Below are 19751 nucleotides of genomic sequence, written 5' to 3'. Positions count from 1 at the left end.
TGGGCTCTGTGCTCAGTGGGGAGCATGCTTGGGATTCTCTCCTGTCCCCTCTGCCCCTCCACCCCCACCACCTGTACTCTCACTAAAAGAAATCTTAAAAAAAAAAAAAAAAAAGACAGTGACTAGGGTAGGAGATAATGCTGGCGCCTACATTTCTCGTTGATCAGAAGTAAACAGAGCTCACTGTGAGCTTTCTGAGTTTTAAGAATTATTCCCCCCCCCTTTAGGATTTTTGATTTTCAAAAATTATAAAAATCCAAAGCAGCTTTTAATGTTTGGGAAGGCTGGTGTAATGCAGTTTTCTTTCTGCAGAAACTCACGATATATCTAAGTCAGAGGACCAACTGCTTCTAAGCATTTCTAAGACCACATAGAATTCTGAACAACTCTGGACCACCAAAATTCACGTAAGAACCGTGAGACACCTCCCCACACTCACTGCTCCCCGTGTGGGTCACCAGAATGTCCTGACAAATCTGAGGGGCACTTGAAAGCAGGGGAAGCTGTCACCAATAGAAGTGGAACACTTCAGAGGTGGTGACTTCCCCGTTAGTGGAGGTGTGCAAGCAGAAGTCACATGCCCAGGCCCCAGGGGAAGGCAGAAGGGAGCCTGGAGGGACTGTGGGCCCTCCCTGCCCACTCCAACACAACCACCACACTTCTACCTGTTTTGTATGTTGGACTTCCATACAGGACTGAGATCAGAAGAAAAGTCCTGTTGATAAAAACCAGGCGCAAGGGCATTGAAGCCTGAGCACTCACCGTACTGCCTGTGGTTGAACTCAAACTCCAGGGATGGGTCACAGAGGCTGTCATCTGAATTATAGCCTATGGAGGAAGGAAGGTCACTGGTTATTTTTATTTTCTTTTTTAAAGACTTTATTTATTTATTCATGAGGGACACACACAGAGAGAGGCAGAGACATAGGCAGAGGGAGAAGCAGGCTCCCTGTCGGGAGCTTGATGTGGGACTCGATCCCAGGACCCTGGGATCATGCCCTGAGCCGCAGGCAGACGCTCTACCGCAGAGCTCCTCGGGTGCCCCTAGGTCACTGGTTATTAAAACAGGGGCGCCTAGTACACTGTAACCAACTACAGACTCTTATGTAGGAAAAGCGTATGTTTATTTGTCCTCTGACATGGCAATCCTACTAGCAATCAACTCCAGGGGTGCAGTGGCCGAAAAGATCACCATGTGGCCATTTTCATTACCATGCAGCCATAAACGTAAAAAGACTGAGAAGAGTCTCCACAAGGCACAGCTAGGTGGGGGAAAAAAAACAAGGTGTGTATATTTTGTTTATTTACTTATGTTTTTGGTTTAAGGAGGCTCCATGGCTGGGGTGGAGCCCGATGTGGGGCTTGAACTCACGACCCTGAGGATCAAGACCTGAGCTAAGATCAAGAGATGAAATGCATAACCAGCTGAGCCACCCAGGCGCCCCTATTTTGCTTATTTTTGCAGGAAGAAACAATGGGAGAAGGAACGAAGAATAGTGTACATGTACACTCATGTACAGAGTGGTTTTGGAATGGTGTGGAAGGGATCCAGGGAAAGATATCTACCACATGGAGTACATACACATTTTCACCACAATTCCGATTTTTGAAATCTGTTTTGCATGTTAAAAAACATGGGGGTGGGACGCCTGGGTGGCTCAGCAGTTGAGTGTCTGCCTTCGGCCCAGGGCATGATCCTGGAGACCCAGGATCGAGTCCCGCATCAGGTTCCCTGCATGGAGCCTGCTTCTCCCTCTGCCTGTGTCCCTGCCTCTCTGTGTCTCTCATAAATAAATAAATAAAATCTTAAAAAAAAAAAAAACCCACGGGGGTGATTTAAGAAGAAAAAGGTCTGAAAACGGAAACAAACCCTACTGTGTTCAACTGTCACCAGGATCACACAGAGAGAGAATTTATCTGCAGTGAATTTTGAATGTAAAACTGTCAGAGTGTCCTTAGTGAAATGCAATCTAAGGACTGAAAGAGCCGCAAAGAGAACATTGCTTGCTGAACTTACTGTTACTGGCAGCTCGGGCACGACTACGTTTTAAACCATGATGCAGTTTCAAGAGAAAGAAATGTTTCGGGAGACAAGAGTTCCGTGTAAGGAAAGGACACCCAAAGAGGACATCGAAGAAGAAAAAAACATTCCTGTAACATTAAATCTGAATTGGAACTATTGACACAAACCAGGGACACAGAGGTGTCCTTATCTTCCTTTACTGGAAGGGTCTAAATGCAATGACGACTCTGAGGGCCCAGATCTCATTTATTAAATTCAGCTCTAAAAGGAACTAGATTTGGGGCACCTGGGTGGCTCAGTTGGTTACGCATCTGCCTTCAGCTCAGGTCGTGGTCCCGGGGTCCAGCCCCACGTTGGGCTCCCTGCTCAGTGGAGACGGTGTCTCCCTCTCCCTCTCTCTGCTGTTCCCTCTGCTTGTGTGTTACCCGTTAAATAAGTAAAATCTTAAAAAAAAAAAAGTATGTAAAATAAAAGGAACTAGATTTGCTTAAAGAAATGGCTGATTCTAAGGGGGTTTCCTTCTGCTTGAAGCTGGCTATGTGCCCCCCGAAGCTGAGAACAGGCTGGCAGGGAATCGCATGGCCGGGGTCTCCCGTGGTGACTGACCTTCCCAGGGGCTCCGCAGGTATAGGAACAGCCACGGTGTTCCTAGGCTTGGGCTCTGGTTTAGGGATCGGGTCTCGGCTGACACGGACCGTGGGTCTGTCTGAAGGGTGGGACCCGGAGCCATGCAGTCTGCTGCAAGTCCAAGGGGAGGTGGAGGCTTCTGTGCCCCCAGCCCGGGAGGTGGGTGGGAAGGGGGACTGCCGACAATGGGGGCCCAGGGTGTGCCTGTCCCGGCCAGCGTGTGGCATTCCCCCTCCCCCACTGCCCCCCCCCCCCCAGCTGACCTCTAGCAGCAAGTGACTGCCGCTTCCAGGGCCTGGCCAGATATGGAGAAGCACCGCCAGGCAGCCCTGTGCTCATCACCCCACTTGTCCCCAGGGGTCACACGGCTAACCCAGTGTACTTCAGGGCAGGGCCCAGTACCCTCCGCCCTACACAGCCAGGTTCCAGGAGTCGAGTGGCTGGTGGCATGATGAAAACCATCACCCCTCCTGGTTCTCTCCAATTCCCAACACCCCCAAGGCCCCCCTTCCCACGAAGGGGTTGCTTCGGATATTTTCATGTTTCTGAATTATTATTATTCGGATATTTTCATGTCCTTAAATTATTAACAGAACATCTTAATTTTTAGCATTAAGCCTCATCTTCCCTTCTGTGTATTTTAGACACCTAAGTGCCTTTCTCTCAACCGTTCTCTTCTACGGCACCCTGGTCTTGCCTCACGGGGACGACCTCCTCACGGCTCCTGGGCTCCATTAACCACAGGCACAGAAAGCTCCCACCCCTGCGGAGCGCCCATCGACTCTGCGGCCCCACACTGGGTTGGGTCCTTGCTGTTATAGGCTCCCCTCGGGGGTCCAGGGATCCCTGAACATCCCCCGGCTTCACTTGACAGGATCCACCTGAGCCATTCGGAGGGGAATTTCCTAGGCTTTCATACAGCTTGAAGGATGTTGAAATCTCCCATCTAACAGTGTGAGCACGCATGGCCGCTGGCACCCTGGGAAGTGTTCAGTTTGTAAACCTTCCTCGAATCACTTGTTCTCAGCTACCCAGAGCCCTGCCTCCCACTCCATGGGGCAGCCCTCAGTTCCAACACTGTCACGCTTACTCCCTAGAGAAAACGCCTCCACACTCCTGCTTCTAGTCCAGACTGCGGTTCACCTCCCTTCCAGAGCTACTTGGCGCCACCAGCTCCTGAGCAGGGTGGTGAGGGCTGCCGGGCATTGGGCCTCCAGAGGGGGCAGCTGTCTTCCCTGCATCACCCAGCTGACAGGCAGGGGCTATGCCCACATGATGACAAAGCTAGTCTGCCTACAGCCTAAGCGCTCTGTGAGCCTGGGGTCTTCCCAGGCAGGACGCTGGGTGTGTAGCCCTCTAATTCCGCAGGCACCCACAACTCACCTTTGGTGCGGCCTGGGTGCCGGGAGAGGGGGGTGGAGCTGGAAGGGGTTGTAGTGATGGCTGAGGTCGAACAGGTCCGGGAGCTCAGCTCCAAGGGCCAGGGCTTCATGGCTGGGTCAGCGGAGGCATCTGTGCGGTCAAGGCTGCCTCTGTGCGGGGACCCTTGCTTTGGTTTTAGGTCCCCAGGGCCTGGGGCAGAGAAGGACATTGAGAAAATGGGGCTGGGCTACTGCACCGAAGCCTGAAAGCAAGGGCACTGGGGTGCAGGGACTGGAGGCATGGAAGCTGGGACGCTGTTTCAACAGGAGGGCCCTGGCTGCAGGCCAGTGAGCGAGGCCTCAAGAGGCCAGGTCAGAGGGCGAGCCCCAAAAGCCTCCGAAAAGATCAAGAGCTCCAGAGGACAAACCCATGGTTGCCAGGAGGCCAACGCACGAGCTTGGGGCACGCCTGTTGTGTAAGAGTGCCGAATGTAACTCAGATGCCCAATTTTAGAAGACCCTGGTGGCATCTGCCCTGGGTCACTCCAGGCCTGCAGCCATAGCCCCAAAGGTCCAGGACATCCGTGCATCCTGCCAACGGCCCTCTTAGGCTTTGAGAGAGGAGTTTATTGGGGCACCAATAATCATTTGTTTAAGAAGTCTTAGTCTCTGTAAGAGTGACTTTTACCTTGTATCTGGTGCTGTTCTGAAATCACTACACTTTCTACCAGGAACATATACTCTTGTTTAACAAAATCTATGTAAAAATGTTTTAAAAACAAACAAAAAACCCTCCAACTACCTAGTGGCAGGACAAGGGATGAGCTCTGTGGATGGAAGACAAACATGAGAGCAGCTGGAGCTCCCGAGGGCACAAGGACAGTGCTGTTTTGCAGCACATCCCCCTCCAGGCACCCCTCACCAGGGACCGGAGCGTGCCCTCCCGCCACACCGACCCCGCCAGCAGCCTTAGCCACGCCACGTCTGGACTCACTGGGGAAGTTTTCAGTGCCCAAATCTTACAACCTGAAACACCAAGGCAAAATTTGGATTCTGAAAGATACCCTTGATGAGAAGCAAGACTCAAGTCTGGGGGGATGAGCGGGGAGAAGCATCCAACAGGTGTGGTTAAAACGACGGGGGGCAGAGGTGGAGGGGAGCGACAGTTAGCACGGATGGCAGAGAATGGGGCGATTCTGATGGCATGCTGGCGACACAGGGACCCAGAGGACTGGGGTCCCCCAGGTGAAGCGCGTGACATCGACTCCGTGCCACATCGACCAACTTTAACAGCTTAACAGATATTTGTTCATATGGTTACCTTGTTTTTATGGTGATAACTGGTTTTCCAGCGACAGCATGAGTAATAATCTTTCCCTTTAATTTAAGATAAATTTAAGTGGCAACGGTGAGTCACTGAAGGGAGAAAACATAAGCGATCACACAGGTGATGGAAAGATGTGGCAAGACTCAGGAAGATGGCACAAGAAGGACAGCAGACAGGAGACAGCGCAGTAGCTAAAGGCCTCTAGCGACCAGCACTCCACTCCCCCCGTTCTGGACGTGACGATGGTCTTTCTGTCCGCTATCGCATTCACCTCTGTGTCCAAGAGGTCAGAGAGCTACCGCACAGTCATAAAACTTCGTCTGGGCTGACCTCTGGCTTGGCAACATCGATCCAATTATACAAAATGCTTGAATGGAGCAATACATCCTTCCGGACACAGAGCATGTCTGAAAAATAGCCTTGTCAGCAAAAGCCAACAACTTGGTGCTCTGACAGAGGAGGAGGAAAGGGCAGCGGTTTTAAATTTAGCTGCTTAAAAATAAGTCTTAAAAAAAAAAAAAACAGAAAACAAAAAACAAAAACAAAAAAAAAACACCTCACTTGACAGAAGCCGTATATTTTAGGAAGCAAAGCGACAACCGACCAGTTCTGCTTTACACACGGGCACGATATAAGCCTGCAGGTGCGAGCGAGGGGAGGCAGCACATGGCCACTGCACTTACTGATTGGCACGGACATCCTGGCCCGAGGACCTGTGCATGGATGTCCCGAGGCTCCCCTACAACTGTGCTGTGCTGGAGAAATGGTCCAGGGTTGTGACAACTCATCTTCTCTTTTGAAATCAGAATCCACGCGGGCTACTTTAAACTTGGCTTGAAATTAGGATCAGGAGGTCCTAGGAGGGGTCCACTATAGGTCATCAGGCCTTTAGGTACTTTTTTTGTTTTTTTTTTTTTTTTGTTTGTTTGTTTGAATTTCAGAAATGAAGGAGGAGACATGATGAAAATGGTATGATAAAGGGAAAGGATTAGAAATCTCCGATTTCTGAAAAAGGGACAGGCTCGTTAGGAGAGGATGGGATGTCAGAGGAGGACCAGAACCGCAGGCGTTTAGAGAGAGTCGGGTGGGCCGTTGGAGACTTGTCTTTGTCCTTGCTTTTGCTTCTCAAAAAGGGACTCTTTTTGCGCTGAGCTGCTAAATTGTTATTCCCCGGATAACCCAAGAGAGGAAGGAAAAAAAAAAACAACAAATAAATGAAATGAATAATAACAAATGACTCTAAATTAGCTAAATGTAGACAGGAGATCAGAGTCCCGTCCAGCCCAGGAAAGATGGGAGCAATACCCTTGACAAGCCCAGAACCGGGAGTCAGTGAATCATTTATGCTCTTACTCAACGTGATTAAGTCAGGGGCGTCTTAGTGTCAATGTGTTACTGGGCACGTGAGGAGAATTACGTGTTGCTCAGGGAGCCGATGGCTGAGACTTTTTTCAATTTTGGTGTGTGTTAAATTATTAAGTAAGGATGTTTATTAATTTAGGACCTGGCTTCTCTTACTCATCCATTTTAATGACAGGCCCCGCCGGACGACCTGGTGCACACGCTGCTCCCGGTTCCTGTTCAAAGGCCCTGGAAACCCCTAATGGAATGTTTTTCTGGCCCGATGTCACAAGACGACGGTCTACTGAAGTACTCGTTGGTAATTCTCATCTAAAATGACCTCTGAAAATCATGAAAATACCTGTTTCTATACCTCCAAACCCCACGACACCAAGAGCCATTCCCTTCAAGATCTATGCAACCTGTACTCCAATCTTACCCATCGTGGCCTTGAAAATCAAGTCTCATCTGCTCTGACAACTTTCTGAACTCGACCTATAATACCAGGGCTGGGTTAACCATTTTCTGATTTAGGATTAGAGCAGACCCAGCAGTAATTGCTTATTTCTGCCTCCACAGCACCACCTGGCGGCCAGCGCTCAAGCCGCCGACTCAGGGACCCCAGGCTCTGCGGGTGGCGGGCAGGGGCGGTTTGCAGCTCTACCATTGATTACTCTGGCAAGTGTTTCACTTGGGCAAGCCTCCCCTTCTCTGCTCTGAGAAGGGGTGATTAATTGTGCCCACCTTGGGCAGTCATTAGGACCCCATGAGACAGGCACAGCAGGTCAATGAGCTAGAAGGGTGCCCAGCCCAGAAGCAGCACCGGGACATACACAGCTGCTGCTGCTGCTACAAAGAATTTTCCCCGACCCGCTCGTCTGTCAAGTCTTTATTTCTTCTCCAAGTCTTCCTAGCTCATAGAGAGCAAGGGTAGGTAGTTAAGTCAATTTAAAGGATAATACAAATTGAGGGCATAACGGTCAACTTTAAATAGCTACTGTGAGCACCTGAGGGGAGCGAGCCCCCCCTACGTGGAAGCAAAGGCTCAGCTTCACCATCACCCAGCTGCACTTGAGCCTCTTACCTACTCTATCTCTGAAGAATGGGAATGCAGGCATTAGGCCCCAGTATGCGTGCACGTGCACGTTTTCTCCTCGGCATTCCAAAGTGATGCAACAGGACCTACTGAATGGCACCTCCAAAAGGCTCGTGCACATGTCACAGTCACTGGCAGCTTGTCACCACTGGCCCTCAGCACCATAACATCAGCCCCCGGGGGCACAGGACTCTCAGGCATAACAGGCCTGGTCTTCAGAAAGTTCTAGTGTCCTTCACGACAATTTAAATTACTCAGGGTGCATGCTGGGCAGGTTGTGAGTAAATAACCCATTAAGAAATATTTAAAAAGTAAATCTGAAAATTTAACAATGTTTCTGGCAATTGCTGTGCCTAGCTGACTCTAAGGTACACATCCCCCCCCCCCCAATTCCTTCATGTTTCTGAAATCAAGATGCAGCTTCGATGGTGTCTGACAGTCTTCGCTGGCCAGGTGGCATGGCCACAGCCAATCTACGGTGCTCCTATATTTCTTTTATGCCCCAACCTACGTCTTTATAAGAGCCGTCCAACCAGAGTATGAAGAAATCCCGAAGTGGTAAAGCCCTGCCTTCTTTAACTGCAGTGTCTTTCCTGCCAGTATAGAAATTATGCAGCGTATCATGATAACCTCTCAGATTAGATGAAACACAGCATAAAAAAAAAAAACAAAACAGGAATCCATGTCAGAACCTCTGCAGCACTTGCGTGCATGTAGGTCTGGACGCCAAGGCCCTACCACAGCCTACGTGACAAGTGATGCTTTCATTCTAAAATAACAAAGCTGTCAAGGGACACAGCTGTGGCTGTGAATTCGTGTTTTCTCCTGGGTTAAGGCTGCTGACATGTGCAAGGAGGCACATGTGTGTATGCAGCGCACCCTCTTCAAGCTCCTACGTGCTCCCGTGCACCTGTACATGTTATCTCTCATCCTCCCCTATCCAGGCACAGCCCTCCAGAGAAGCCCCTCTGTAGCCCAACTGCAGCCTGGCTGGCCGCTCCTACCTTTACCCATAGGCCCGTTGAGGGCATCCCGATCTTCTGCACCGCTGCAGCTGGACGGGGTGGCCTCGGGGTTCTCTGGCTGTGATCTGAGGGCCTGAGGAGATGGCAGGGTTGGCTCTGGGGATTCCACCTGCCAGGGAGGGCTGTCTGCCGTTGACTTCAATCGTTCTCTGGAACCCTCTTTCTTTGGTTTGATGAGCTTGACTAAGGCTTTGGCGCCAATCCAGTGGTTTTTCCTAGTGAGAAGCAGATTGTTAGGATACAACCAACCCTCATCACCCCTCCACCAGGCCACAGGGTGCTCTGACTGACATAAGTCGGGCTTTCCATCACAAGCCTGGCAGCCATTCATTCGGGGTTCCGAATGGTGCTCCTCACCATCACCAGGATCCCTGGACTTGGGGCCTAGTGAAGGTGGAAGTGTGTACCGTGCAGAAATTCACACTAGCCTCTGGGGGAGACAGGATGTCAAACATGGTGCAAACCTCAAACTCTTGATTATCCGTGCAAAACAAAGCTGCACTGTACTAACCTCAGCTCTGTCTGTTGGCAATTTTTCTGTCAAAAATGCCATTTAAAAAAAATTTTTTTTTAAAAAACCATTTTAGAACTGAGTCACAGACCTCCTCATCTTCTGCTCAAGTTAATAGTAAGTAGAGTAAGTGGGCATTCTTCAACCAGCCCTTGGTGTGGAGGAGTCTGGGAGAGTAGGCAAGAATGACTTATTTAAAGTAAAACCAGAGAATTTTAAGAGTAAGTAACAGAGCTGCTGTTGACAGGAAATGGGAATTCTGATTTAACAAAAAACAAACATGGCTCAAACTAGCTGGTACCAAGTTTACACAAATCACAGTCTCCTCATCTGAGTCTTCATCTCTCTGCCAGAGCAAGGACTGAGGTTCAGGAGTTCCGTGGTTCCCCAGAGAACCTCAAAGGGTTTACAGGGACCCGACTTTGAGGCAGCTGCTGAGGGCTCAGGGCTGGATGGGGGGTGTGGGGAGAAGCCCAGCGGCACAAGGCCGGCAGTCCCCGGAGACCAAGCTGGGCCCACCACCGAGGGCCTGGAGAAAGGAATGCATGTGGGAACCTGCCCTGGGGTCAGGGAGTCCAAAGGAATCCATATGAGGCCCAGGGGTTCCCGTGTTGGAAGGACATGGGTGCACCAGCTTCCGCCGGAACAGGAATGTGATTTCCCACGTCCAATTAAATCATGAGGCAGGGGCGCCTAGGTGGCTCCAGGGGTCGGGCATCTGCCTTTGACTCACGTCGTGATCCCAGGGTCCTGGGATCGAGTCCCACATCAGGCTCCCCACAGGAAGCCTGCTTCTCCCTCTGCCTGTGTCTCGCCTCTGTCTCTCATAAATAAATAAAATCTTAAAAAAAAAAAAATCTTGAGACAGACTCTGACACGATAACCCTGCTGTCTGGCTCCCAGGCTACAGACTCTCTGCCTCCTTGAAAGAGCCGTGCTAAAGTGAGCCAGTCTCCTCAGGGTCGCCCCTGGTGTCCTCAGGGTCGCCCCTGTGTCCTCAGGGTTGGCTGGCATTTGCTGACCCTCACAGGACAGGCCACAGCACAGAGGCCAGGGCGGACAGTCATAGGACAGCCTCCATGGAGCAGGGCGCTGCTCTGGCCAGGAGCAGTTTCCACTCTGCTCACGAACATGGAAGCTCTCTGCTCTGGACTTAAACCACAGACACGTAAATGAACTCACTTCTTTGGAGCAGGATCATAGAACTTGTACTGATCCATGATTTTTTCTTCCAGTTTTTCCTTATGCCTCCGCAAGGCATTTAATTTGTCTCTGTGAAGAGAGCGGAAAGGAGGATGATCAATTGAGTTTTAAATTAGACCCGTACATTTACTCAGCAGCCCAGCCCTGGCGGGACCTTCTCTGGGATTCAGACGTCATCGTGCCCATGACCGCCACTGTCGTGAAATGGGGTATGTGGACAAGAGCGTCTGGCATGGGTCCGGGAAGCCCCAGTGCCTCAAGGAGTTCGTGTTAGAGCACTCAGGGTCCGGGTTCAAGTCAACTCAAGGGAGCAAGCCCCTAAACCACCGGAACACACTTCTGGAAGGACTTGCCAGCCATGGTGATCATGCAGTACACGGGGCATTTGGGGTCGGACACCAGGCTCGTGTATTAACACCTTTGGTGAGGGGCAGACGTGTGCTCTCAGGGAGCGGGTCCCTTGAGGGGCAGCAAGGCTGAAAGAATGACCTCTGACCTGAACCCACTCCGATGCTGGTTTCCGGTAACGCTTCCACAGGGGCAAACTCAAAAGCTTTTAGGGACCAGACAGAGAAGGTAAAGAGCACAGCGGGCCTGGAAAGAGCTAGGAGAGCGGTCGGGACTGAAGTGGTGGCAGCCTGCTGCCAGGCAGGCCCGCGTGAGGCCTGCAGGGCAAGTCTGCCAATTTGCCAGAGAAGCCAAACCCCTGGGCTATGCAGCAAAGCCTCCGGGAACCAGTTTACGTTTTCAGAAATGCAGGAAGGGTCAAGATGCACCCAGGCCTCTGCACTGCCCACAGGCCTCCACCCGCTGGGTTCCTCCTTTGAAGATGAGGCCTCTGAACCAGAGGCGAGTGCGGGGCTCCCCTATGCTGCGGCCAGAGAGCTCTCTGCACAAGAGCACCTCCACGGAGACCAAGAGCCTGGTGAACCTCCCGGCCTGATCACAGAAGCCCACTCTGCTCCCAGCACGCCCGGCTTGATGTCTATGCTGCTCTCCTGTCCTCACCACCACACCATGTGGCCTTTTCCTCCGCGTGCTTCCATGGCTGTGTGGCCCCACGGATGCACACAGACTCACAGACAGCAGGCCTTGCGGCTGCTCAGAAAACCCAAAAGGGTGCTCTGCTCAGAGCAGGCCCTGGGACACTTGCCAACTTCTGGCACCCGACAGACACTCTAATGCAAAACTGCCATCAAATCATCTCCCACGGGCACCAGGCCCCTACTCTCCCAGTGAGCACCTGCCCAACCCCTGCTGGAAGTTTTTACCAGCTGGGTACAGAAGGCCAACTTCAGTCAAGGGTCGGTTGTAAGCACCCCAAATTTACAGCGTGGTTTTCAATGTGAACCATCCTCCAGCAGGTGGTGAGCCAGCTCTATAGGAGCAGACAAAGCTCCTGACAATCATTATGTTGGAGAGGACGGCCAGTGGGCTGGCATCCACCGTGACCACATGCCCCTGCCGCATGTCTCCTCTTGCCCTCCCAATGCTGGCCAGCCATTCCCACTCGTGAGGCAGGACAGTCCCACCACCACAGCACAGGGTGGTAAAAATTACCCAGATCCAGGAGACGTATCTTGGACTATTGGACTTCTAAATCACGAGGCTTCCAGTACCCAGGGCTCTTCCTTCTGACCTCTGTTTTTAGCAGCCCTGGTGAATCCAAACCCACGAGCTGGGCACAGTTGAGCACCCGCCTCCCTCTCTAGCCACTTTTTCTTTGGACACTCCCTGCCGCTAGACCACTTCCGTCCTCCCTTGGGTCCCCCCTCCACCCGCCTACCTTCTCCACATCCCATGTCAGCAACCAGAACTCCAACTCCCGCCACCTGTAGCTCAACAGCTGCCCAGCAGGGACACACTCCCCACACATCCCGCCACCCCTACGCCAGTGCCTGGCTCCCAGGGAACGGGTTCTGTGCACATCATGGGGCCCACGCCAGAGCCGGTACTTCATCGACACCAGCTGAGGGAGGTCAGCCACAGCATGCCAGTAACCCACTGTCCCGTGATCCAAGGGAACATAGACGGAGGCAAGAGCAAGACACCAGTTACAGCACCTGTTCTCAGCCTTCCATTGGAATTCTTCCCTGAGATACTTCTCATTGGCACGGTCCTATTTTTAAAAGTAAGCTTAATCCCAAAATCAGATTCCAAAGCTCCTGTTGGTGGGCACTGCCTGTGGAAAGCTAACAAAGACCAACCACCACACTCACACAAACCCAGAACTGTTCCAGAAGTCAAGAGAAGGATGTGCTGGTAAGATGGTCTATTCCCTTGCCCTTGGGACACCACCAGGCCCAGGGGCCAACCTCTGTCCAGAATGCCACAGGTCCCAGCACGGGGCCCCTATGTCTACAGCCATCACCCCCACACACGTCCTTACATGTACTGCTTCTGCTCCTCATGGTACTGCTCCTTACTCTCCATATTCTGCTCTAGAAGCATCTGGTTCTGCTGGCTCAGCAGCTGGATCTGGCTCAACAGGTGGTGGTTTTCTTCCTCCAAGTTGCCCTTGAGACGGGACAGCAGCTAAAACACAAATCAATGTTTCAAGCACCATGCGATCCCAAGATACCCCTGCTAAGAACCCAGCCACCAGGGGAAGGGCCACATGCACACAGAGCACCTCTCCTCCACTGGTGAAAACCACCTGCAAGGACCCAGAGAGCCAATGGCCTCGGGGGTTAGGGGACAAGTTCCCTCTGCGCCTACCCTGTCCATTCAGGCAGCCGCCAGCAACGCGTGGCCACCGAGCACATAAAACGTGCCAAAATATCCAAGAGATTCTAAAGACTTCGTGATAACAAAGAAGAGACTGCAAACTATCTCAGTAAGGTTTTTTTTTTGGGGGGGGGGCGGTTACAGGTCATAACGGTATTTTAGATAGGCTAGCTAAATAAAATAGATTAAAATGAAGCCCCCGTTTTTTCTTTTTTGACGTGGTTACTAGAAAACATCAACTTGTGTACATGGCCTGAGTTACATTTGTTGGGTAGCTCTGTTCTTGAACAGGGTTGGCACAGCTTTTCTGTGAAGGACCCGACACTATGTATCTCAGACTCCCCAGGCTGGATTGGGTGGGGGGGGGGGGGGGGCTCTGTAGCAGGGAGGAGCCAAGATGACACATAAAAGACACACAGGCACAGGGCACGGCTACATCCCAATAAAGCGCTCACAGACATGGACGTTTAAATTCCCAATCATTTCCACTTGCCACAAACTATTCTTCTTTGGGTTTTTCCCAAGCATGAACACTGTAAAAGGCAGTCTTAGCTCATTGCTGTAGACACACAGGCAGCGGGCTGGGTCTGACTCGAGGGCCTGAGGACATCATCAGGCTGATGCAGCAGGAAGGCCCCAAGCCTAGGCTTCAGACAGCCTGAGTTCCCACCATGCCCTGAGGCTCCAGACTGAGGTCTCCTCGGAAATCCTACAGCACCTCCCTGTGACACCACAGCCTATGGTGGCTGAGGCTTCCTCTGCCCCAGTGTGCAGTCCCCATCTCCTCCAGATACCCTCTGTCCCAGCCCAGGGGGCCTCAAGGCATCTGTGCTCCCCAAGCCTTGGATTCCTCTGCTGTGATGTCCCACAGGACCACCAGGAGTCCAAAGGAAAAGGCCTGAGAGGGTTTCTGAACAAACAGGAGGCAAGAGGGGCTGAGTCAGGGAAACGCTGCTATCCTTGGGGCATCTTAGAGTGGGGAGGCACCACGCTACTCTTCCCCACTCGATCTCATCGGTCCTGGGATCCACTCGTGATCTCATCTGAGATGGTTATACTTCGCAAGAAGGCAATTTCCAATAGCTCGGCCTCTCTGGAGACCGGGGCACTCACGGGTAAGTACCACCCGAGCTGCCCTGGGACCAGAGCCAGACCAGCCACTCGCATGCGCCATTTCTCGTGGATACTGAATCGCAAAGATGAAAGACAAGCGCAGACACGGACGAGAGGATGGAAATTCCCATGCATCTCCCGACCCTGCGGGAAGCAACAGCAGATGGAAAGGTGTCTTCTGGTACATCCCTGCCAGTCACGTGGCCTCTGCCGCCCTTTCAAATGCCTTGTCCCCTCTCGGCCCCTGTACTGCCCTCTATGTGGTCTTCGAGCACCAGCACCCACCACAAGCACCCCCCCAACCCCCCAGGCCCAGGGGACTCGTCCATGTCCCGAGGCCTTACCTCGCAGTGATTGTCCAGCTTGGTCAGGGAGATATCCATGCTCTGGTGCTGCTCCTTCAGCTCATCAAACCGTGCCTGCCAGCGGTTCAGTTCCAGCTGTGAGTTGTTCAGAGAGGTCTTCAGCTCCTTGGTGTGCGCGTGCAGCTCCTCGTACTCTCCCTTCAGCTGGTGGTGCAGGAAATTGACCCTGGGGGCAGAGGGCCACAGGTCAAGGGGTGAAGGGCACGCCAGGTTCCATCCCCACTGTGCAACCTTGCAGAAGACAGCAGCCTCTCTGCGCATCAGTGTTTTCATGTGTAAAATGAGAGAGATGAGAGAGTTGAACAGAATGAGCAGTTTCCAAACTGTGTTCTTCAGGGATCTTTTTTTTTTTTTTTTTTTAAGATTTTATCTATTCATGAGAAACCCAGAGAGAGAGGCAGACACACAGGCAGAGAGAGAAGCAGGCTCCCTGTAGGGAGCCCAATGCAACTCGATCCCAGGACCCCAGGGTGATGCCCTGAGCTGAAGCCGAAGGCAGACACTCAACCCCAGAGCCACCCAGGCCCCCATGTTCTTTGGGGTTCTATGAGGCCCATGGGTAACCCCACGTTGGGCTGGGGGAGACAGAGTGGGTGGGCTCAGACACCTGCTCCAATAGACCATCACTGTTAAGCTCTCTTTTACAATTCAAAGCTTTGGCGTATTGTCATATGTATTTGGAAAAAAGACTTCAGCCGCTCTTTCTTTAAAAAAAACAAAAACAAAAACAAAACAAACAAACAAAAAAAAACACTGAGCCAGAACATTTTTTCTCTAAAATGCTGGGTCTACATCCAGCTCTTCTTCCCAAGCTCCTTTCTAATTTCAGCTCATGAGATGAATAATGTACGAGACACCAGGATATTATGGAAATCCGCTAAAATGATCATTGTAACCGTCATCCAATGGGGGCTTCTAAGGGGAAGATTTGTATCCGGAAGCTCCAATTCCTGGAGGCTCACAGACTTCATGTGGACACAGATGTGTCTTGTTTGGCCCACACGTTTTTCAGTGGGTCAGTGTGCCAACATTGAAAAACGTGAAGGTCTCACGTCAACACCCACATGTCCAGTTTCCCTTAAGAAAAAAGGCGTAAAATCAAAGAATGACCTAGAAAGCTCCGGGCCTGCCTCCTGGTCAACAACCCTCAGCTGCTGTGTCTTCTCTGTCTGGCCTCCCTGGTCACTGGAGGCCCCCCGAGGGTGTGCAAGGGTGCAGAGAGGAGGCAGCTTCGTATGGTTGTGCCTTTGTGAGGAGACCAGACCCAACTCACATCCTGACTCTGCTGTTAACTAGATGCACTGACTTTGAACACATTAGTTCCTCCCTAAGCCTATCGCCTTGTCAGTTTTTTTTTTTTTTTAAAAAAGAAGTTGTGGGATGATAGTAGTACAACGGATTCTTGTATTCGAGGCAGTGAGGCTCTAAAGTCTCCGTGATCCCCAGATTGGCAGATACTGAACCAACCACGGCCTCTTGAGAAAACACAGGGTATAGAATCCTACAAGCTCTGGTTACATCTTAGTCCATGGCATCAAGATGTTCCTTATTTCATCAGGGCTTCTGTCTGAAGATATCTCTTGTACTGAGCTCAAGGCCCTAGCACCATAGCTGCAGCCTGAATGGAGCTTCCCTAACGTGTACTTCCTCCACAAAGCCGTTATTACACCAGGAGCCCCAGACCACATTACAGCGTTCCACATGGGGGCTATTTTAAATAGTGAAATTGTTAGGGTGCCTGGTTGGGGGGCCTCAGGTCATGGGGTCCTGGGATGGAACCCCATGTCGGGCTCCCTGCTCAGTGGGGAGTCTGCTTCTCCTCTCCCTGCTCAGGTGCTCATGCTCACTCTCTAATAAATAAAATCTGAAAAAAAAAAAAGTTAAAATAGTCACCAAAAAGCACAAAAATCTGTAAACACCATGACATCACATAGACTACAAAAAGGATGCTTATTCGTAGTTTGAGAGCTGTAAGAAGGATGAGTGTCCTTGTCTGACCTCAGCTGGAGACTTGTGCTTTGTGTGACTCAGGCATCAGGACACCCTGGGCACATGCATGAAAGCACCAGGACCATGGATTCGGGGGTGACAAGTCTCAGCAAGCAGGTGAAGTCACAAAAAGGGAATGTGTGAATGATGAGGGTCGACGGCATGTCCTTCCTGAGATGGCTGCATGGCCTACGTCAGAGGAAGCCCCTCGCCGGACAAGGCACCATCCTCAGGTGTCACTTGGGTCCTTCCCAAGTGCCCGCCACCAGCTTGGGTCCCCTCTTTACTTGTGCCACACAGCTGTGAACGTGACAGTGTTTGTAAAACACACGACTGAGGAGACCCCGCTGACCTCCTCTGGGTGGGGCAGGTCAGTCTATAGGACATCCTGGTTGGCAGCTGCCACACACTAGGTCGTGTGAGATCCCTGGTGCTCACCTGTCCAGTTCGCCCCGCAGTCGCTGGTTCTCACCCACAGCCATGGCGCCCGTCCTCTGCTCCTGCTGCAGAGCCTCCCGCTCGGTATTCAAGACCTTCTCCAGCTCATCTAGCTCCACCTTACGTTTCAGCACCTCATCGTGTCTGTTGGAGAGAACACACCTGCTGGGAGCCTATCTGGGGCCTCCTTTTCCTCCAGGTAACAAACGCCTCCTGTGCAAAATGGGGTTCCTCTGATGGCTTCTCTCTGCAGAACTGAGGGGGATGGGGCAGGGAACACATGGGGCAAGAAGCAGGGCAGTGGGGAAACGGGAGGATGGTGGATGGGAGAGCTGTCTGGGCCAGGGGTCTCCCCGAGCCCAAGGTGTGGCCCTCTTCTTCCCACCCGATGGGTCTCCAAGGTCCCTTTGCTTCCCATGAAAGCAGCCCTTCCTCCCTGGGCCACCCGAGGGCACAGACTATGTTTTCTGCACTCAGAGCCCTTTGCCTCGGGAGGTATAAATCCGTCACTAGGTGGTTCACTAAGCACAGATCTAAAAGAAACCACAAAATAAACAGCTGAATTCCTCTGCACAAAACAGCTAATCCCTCTTCACTGGGGCTGGGTAAGCCCTTCACCCTCCTGGCCCTGGGAACCAAGTCTTCTGCCCTTGCTGCAGGGACAGGGGTTGCCTGGTGGTGGCCAGAGGCCAGGTCGCAGGTGCACATGCCCCCTTCTCCGCACCCCCAACCACAGCCCCCCAGCCCCGTTGGTCTCTCCCCCTCCCCCTGCAGCCCTGTCCCCGTAGTCACCACACAGCCGGCTCTAGAGGGCAGCAGAACACAGGAGGATGGACCCCTGACATGCCACGCATGGCTGGGTCCTCCTGCCTGCTGGAATCATCCTCGGTCACAGGGGATGCAGGAGCTCCCTCGGGCCCAAGGCCGCAACTCAGGCACCGCCTTTCAATGGTCCCCACACAGGGAAATCCCTCTTCTCAGATATCCTTCCCTGTCGGACTTGTTCACACTTAGGGGCAGGGTGTTCCCAAGTGCCCCACTTGCCCTCAGACCTCCACTCCTGCAGCCCCTCGTGCCATCTGACCAGAGCCAGGCCCTATCAGGGGGCCGAACTCGGGAACATGGTCAGGCAGGTGTCCATTGACACACTTGGACAAGTGTAAAGCTGGAGGGGGATGCCCTTTCTGGCTTCTCTGGTGGCAACAAGTCACCCAGGTTTGACAAATTAGAGCCCATGGGCAAATGCTTAGGGTTCCCCAAATCCTGCTTCTCTACTGTAACATCTTAGAAAAGCCCACTGATCTGGGATGAGTCACTACCCACCCAACTACAGGACAGACCCAGTGCCTCTTGCTCACCAGTCAGTCCTGGCGACAAGGTGGGCACACCTTGAGAAACGAGCATCCCATTTAGGTGACAAATGAAAGGAATATGGAGCCATCATCCCTGTGCTTCAGGCACCTATACTCCCAAACCTACAGCCCTGCTGCAGATGGACCAAAGGGGCCCCTGGCCGTCCAGCCACCTGCCCAGGCAGTGAAAACTCCAGTACTGCAGTAGTTTGGCCTGCTATGCTGACGAGCAACCAGGCAAAGAGTGACCCCCCTCCCCTCAAGGCTCATCCCAATCCCACCTGCAGAAACCTTCCCTGGAAGGTCTATACAGATGCTGAGAATACCCAGAGACGCTTTCATGACCTGTAACAGGGCGTTAACGATAGGACCCAGAGGTGCCCGCTGAGTGGGGGGCATGGAGCCCGTTTCAGGGCTCAGTGAATGCTTTTTGCTACACCTCACTAGGGAACCAGGAGCACCCCTACCATGTGCAGACACAGCAGCACGCACACAGGACACACTGACTCCGTGTCGCGTGAACCTAGGATGGGCTCTGGTGGGGAGGAGGGTGGGGGCGGGAGGTAGAGACGGAAATACTTGAAGGCAGAGGATGCTGGTTTTGGGCCTCCACAGCCCTGGAAGGAAGAGATCCAGGTGGATAAAGCAGGTCGAGGAGCCCAGACAGAGGCAAAAAGGAAGTCCCGGGTGAGCGAATAAATGAACGACTCTACCTCTGTGCCCTCAGCATCATCAGATGCCCTCACAAGGCTCTGCTGGCCCAGTGACCAAAACGAGTCGAGGGGATGCCAGAAGCAGGGAACCCGACAAGCACAGGACGTGGGGTTATCACTCCCTCAGATGCGGCATCTGCACCGTGTACTTGAGAGCCGCTCTGTAGGGACAGGGCTGCCCTGGGTCAGGGTCAGAGGCACAGCGCCCCTCCCACCAGACTCCAGGTCCTGCCACAGGGGCAATTAGGGGCCCGTGGCAATCGGGAGCCTGCCAGCGCGGGAGCTTAGGTGACACGAGCTGACCCAACTCAAATGACGCCCAGGAGCCTGGTTGGTTGAGAGCCAAACTTAGGACCTGTCCATTTCCATGCAGATGAATTAAAAAAAGAAAGGAAGGACTCCTGGGTGGCTCCGTGGTTGAGCATCTCCCTTAGGCTCAGGTTGTGATCCCTGAGTCCCAGGACTGAGTCCTACATTGGGCTCCCTGCGTGGAGTCGGCTTCTCCCTCTGCCTCTTTCTCTGTGTCTCTCATGAATAAAT

The 19751-nt window shown here is 52.4% G+C and overlaps 1 protein-coding gene across 2 annotated transcripts in view; it reads right to left on the bottom strand.

Moving 5' to 3' along the window:
- CCDC88C (coiled-coil domain containing 88C) overlaps positions 1 to 19751 on the bottom strand; it is a 121541-nt gene that overhangs the window by 9141 nt on the left and 92649 nt on the right. For both annotated transcript variants that reach the window (XM_055303939.1, XM_055303940.1), the window contains exons 21-27: positions 17147 to 17290; positions 14699 to 14885; positions 12904 to 13049; positions 10494 to 10583; positions 8780 to 9015; positions 4034 to 4222; positions 763 to 828 (exon numbers count right to left, since the gene is read on the bottom strand). In XM_055303939.1, the coding sequence (XP_055159914.1) occupies positions 763 to 828; positions 4034 to 4222; positions 8780 to 9015; positions 10494 to 10583; positions 12904 to 13049; positions 14699 to 14885; positions 17147 to 17290 (1058 nt within the window). The remainder of the gene's footprint in view (positions 1 to 762; positions 829 to 4033; positions 4223 to 8779; positions 9016 to 10493; positions 10584 to 12903; positions 13050 to 14698; positions 14886 to 17146; positions 17291 to 19751) is intronic.

This window comes from Nyctereutes procyonoides, unplaced genomic scaffold (assembly GCF_905146905.1).
Source record: "Nyctereutes procyonoides isolate TBG_1078 unplaced genomic scaffold, NYPRO_anot_genome, whole genome shotgun sequence".
NCBI lineage: Eukaryota > Metazoa > Chordata > Mammalia > Carnivora > Canidae > Nyctereutes > Nyctereutes procyonoides.
This window is presented reverse-complemented; position numbering and strand designations above follow the sequence as displayed.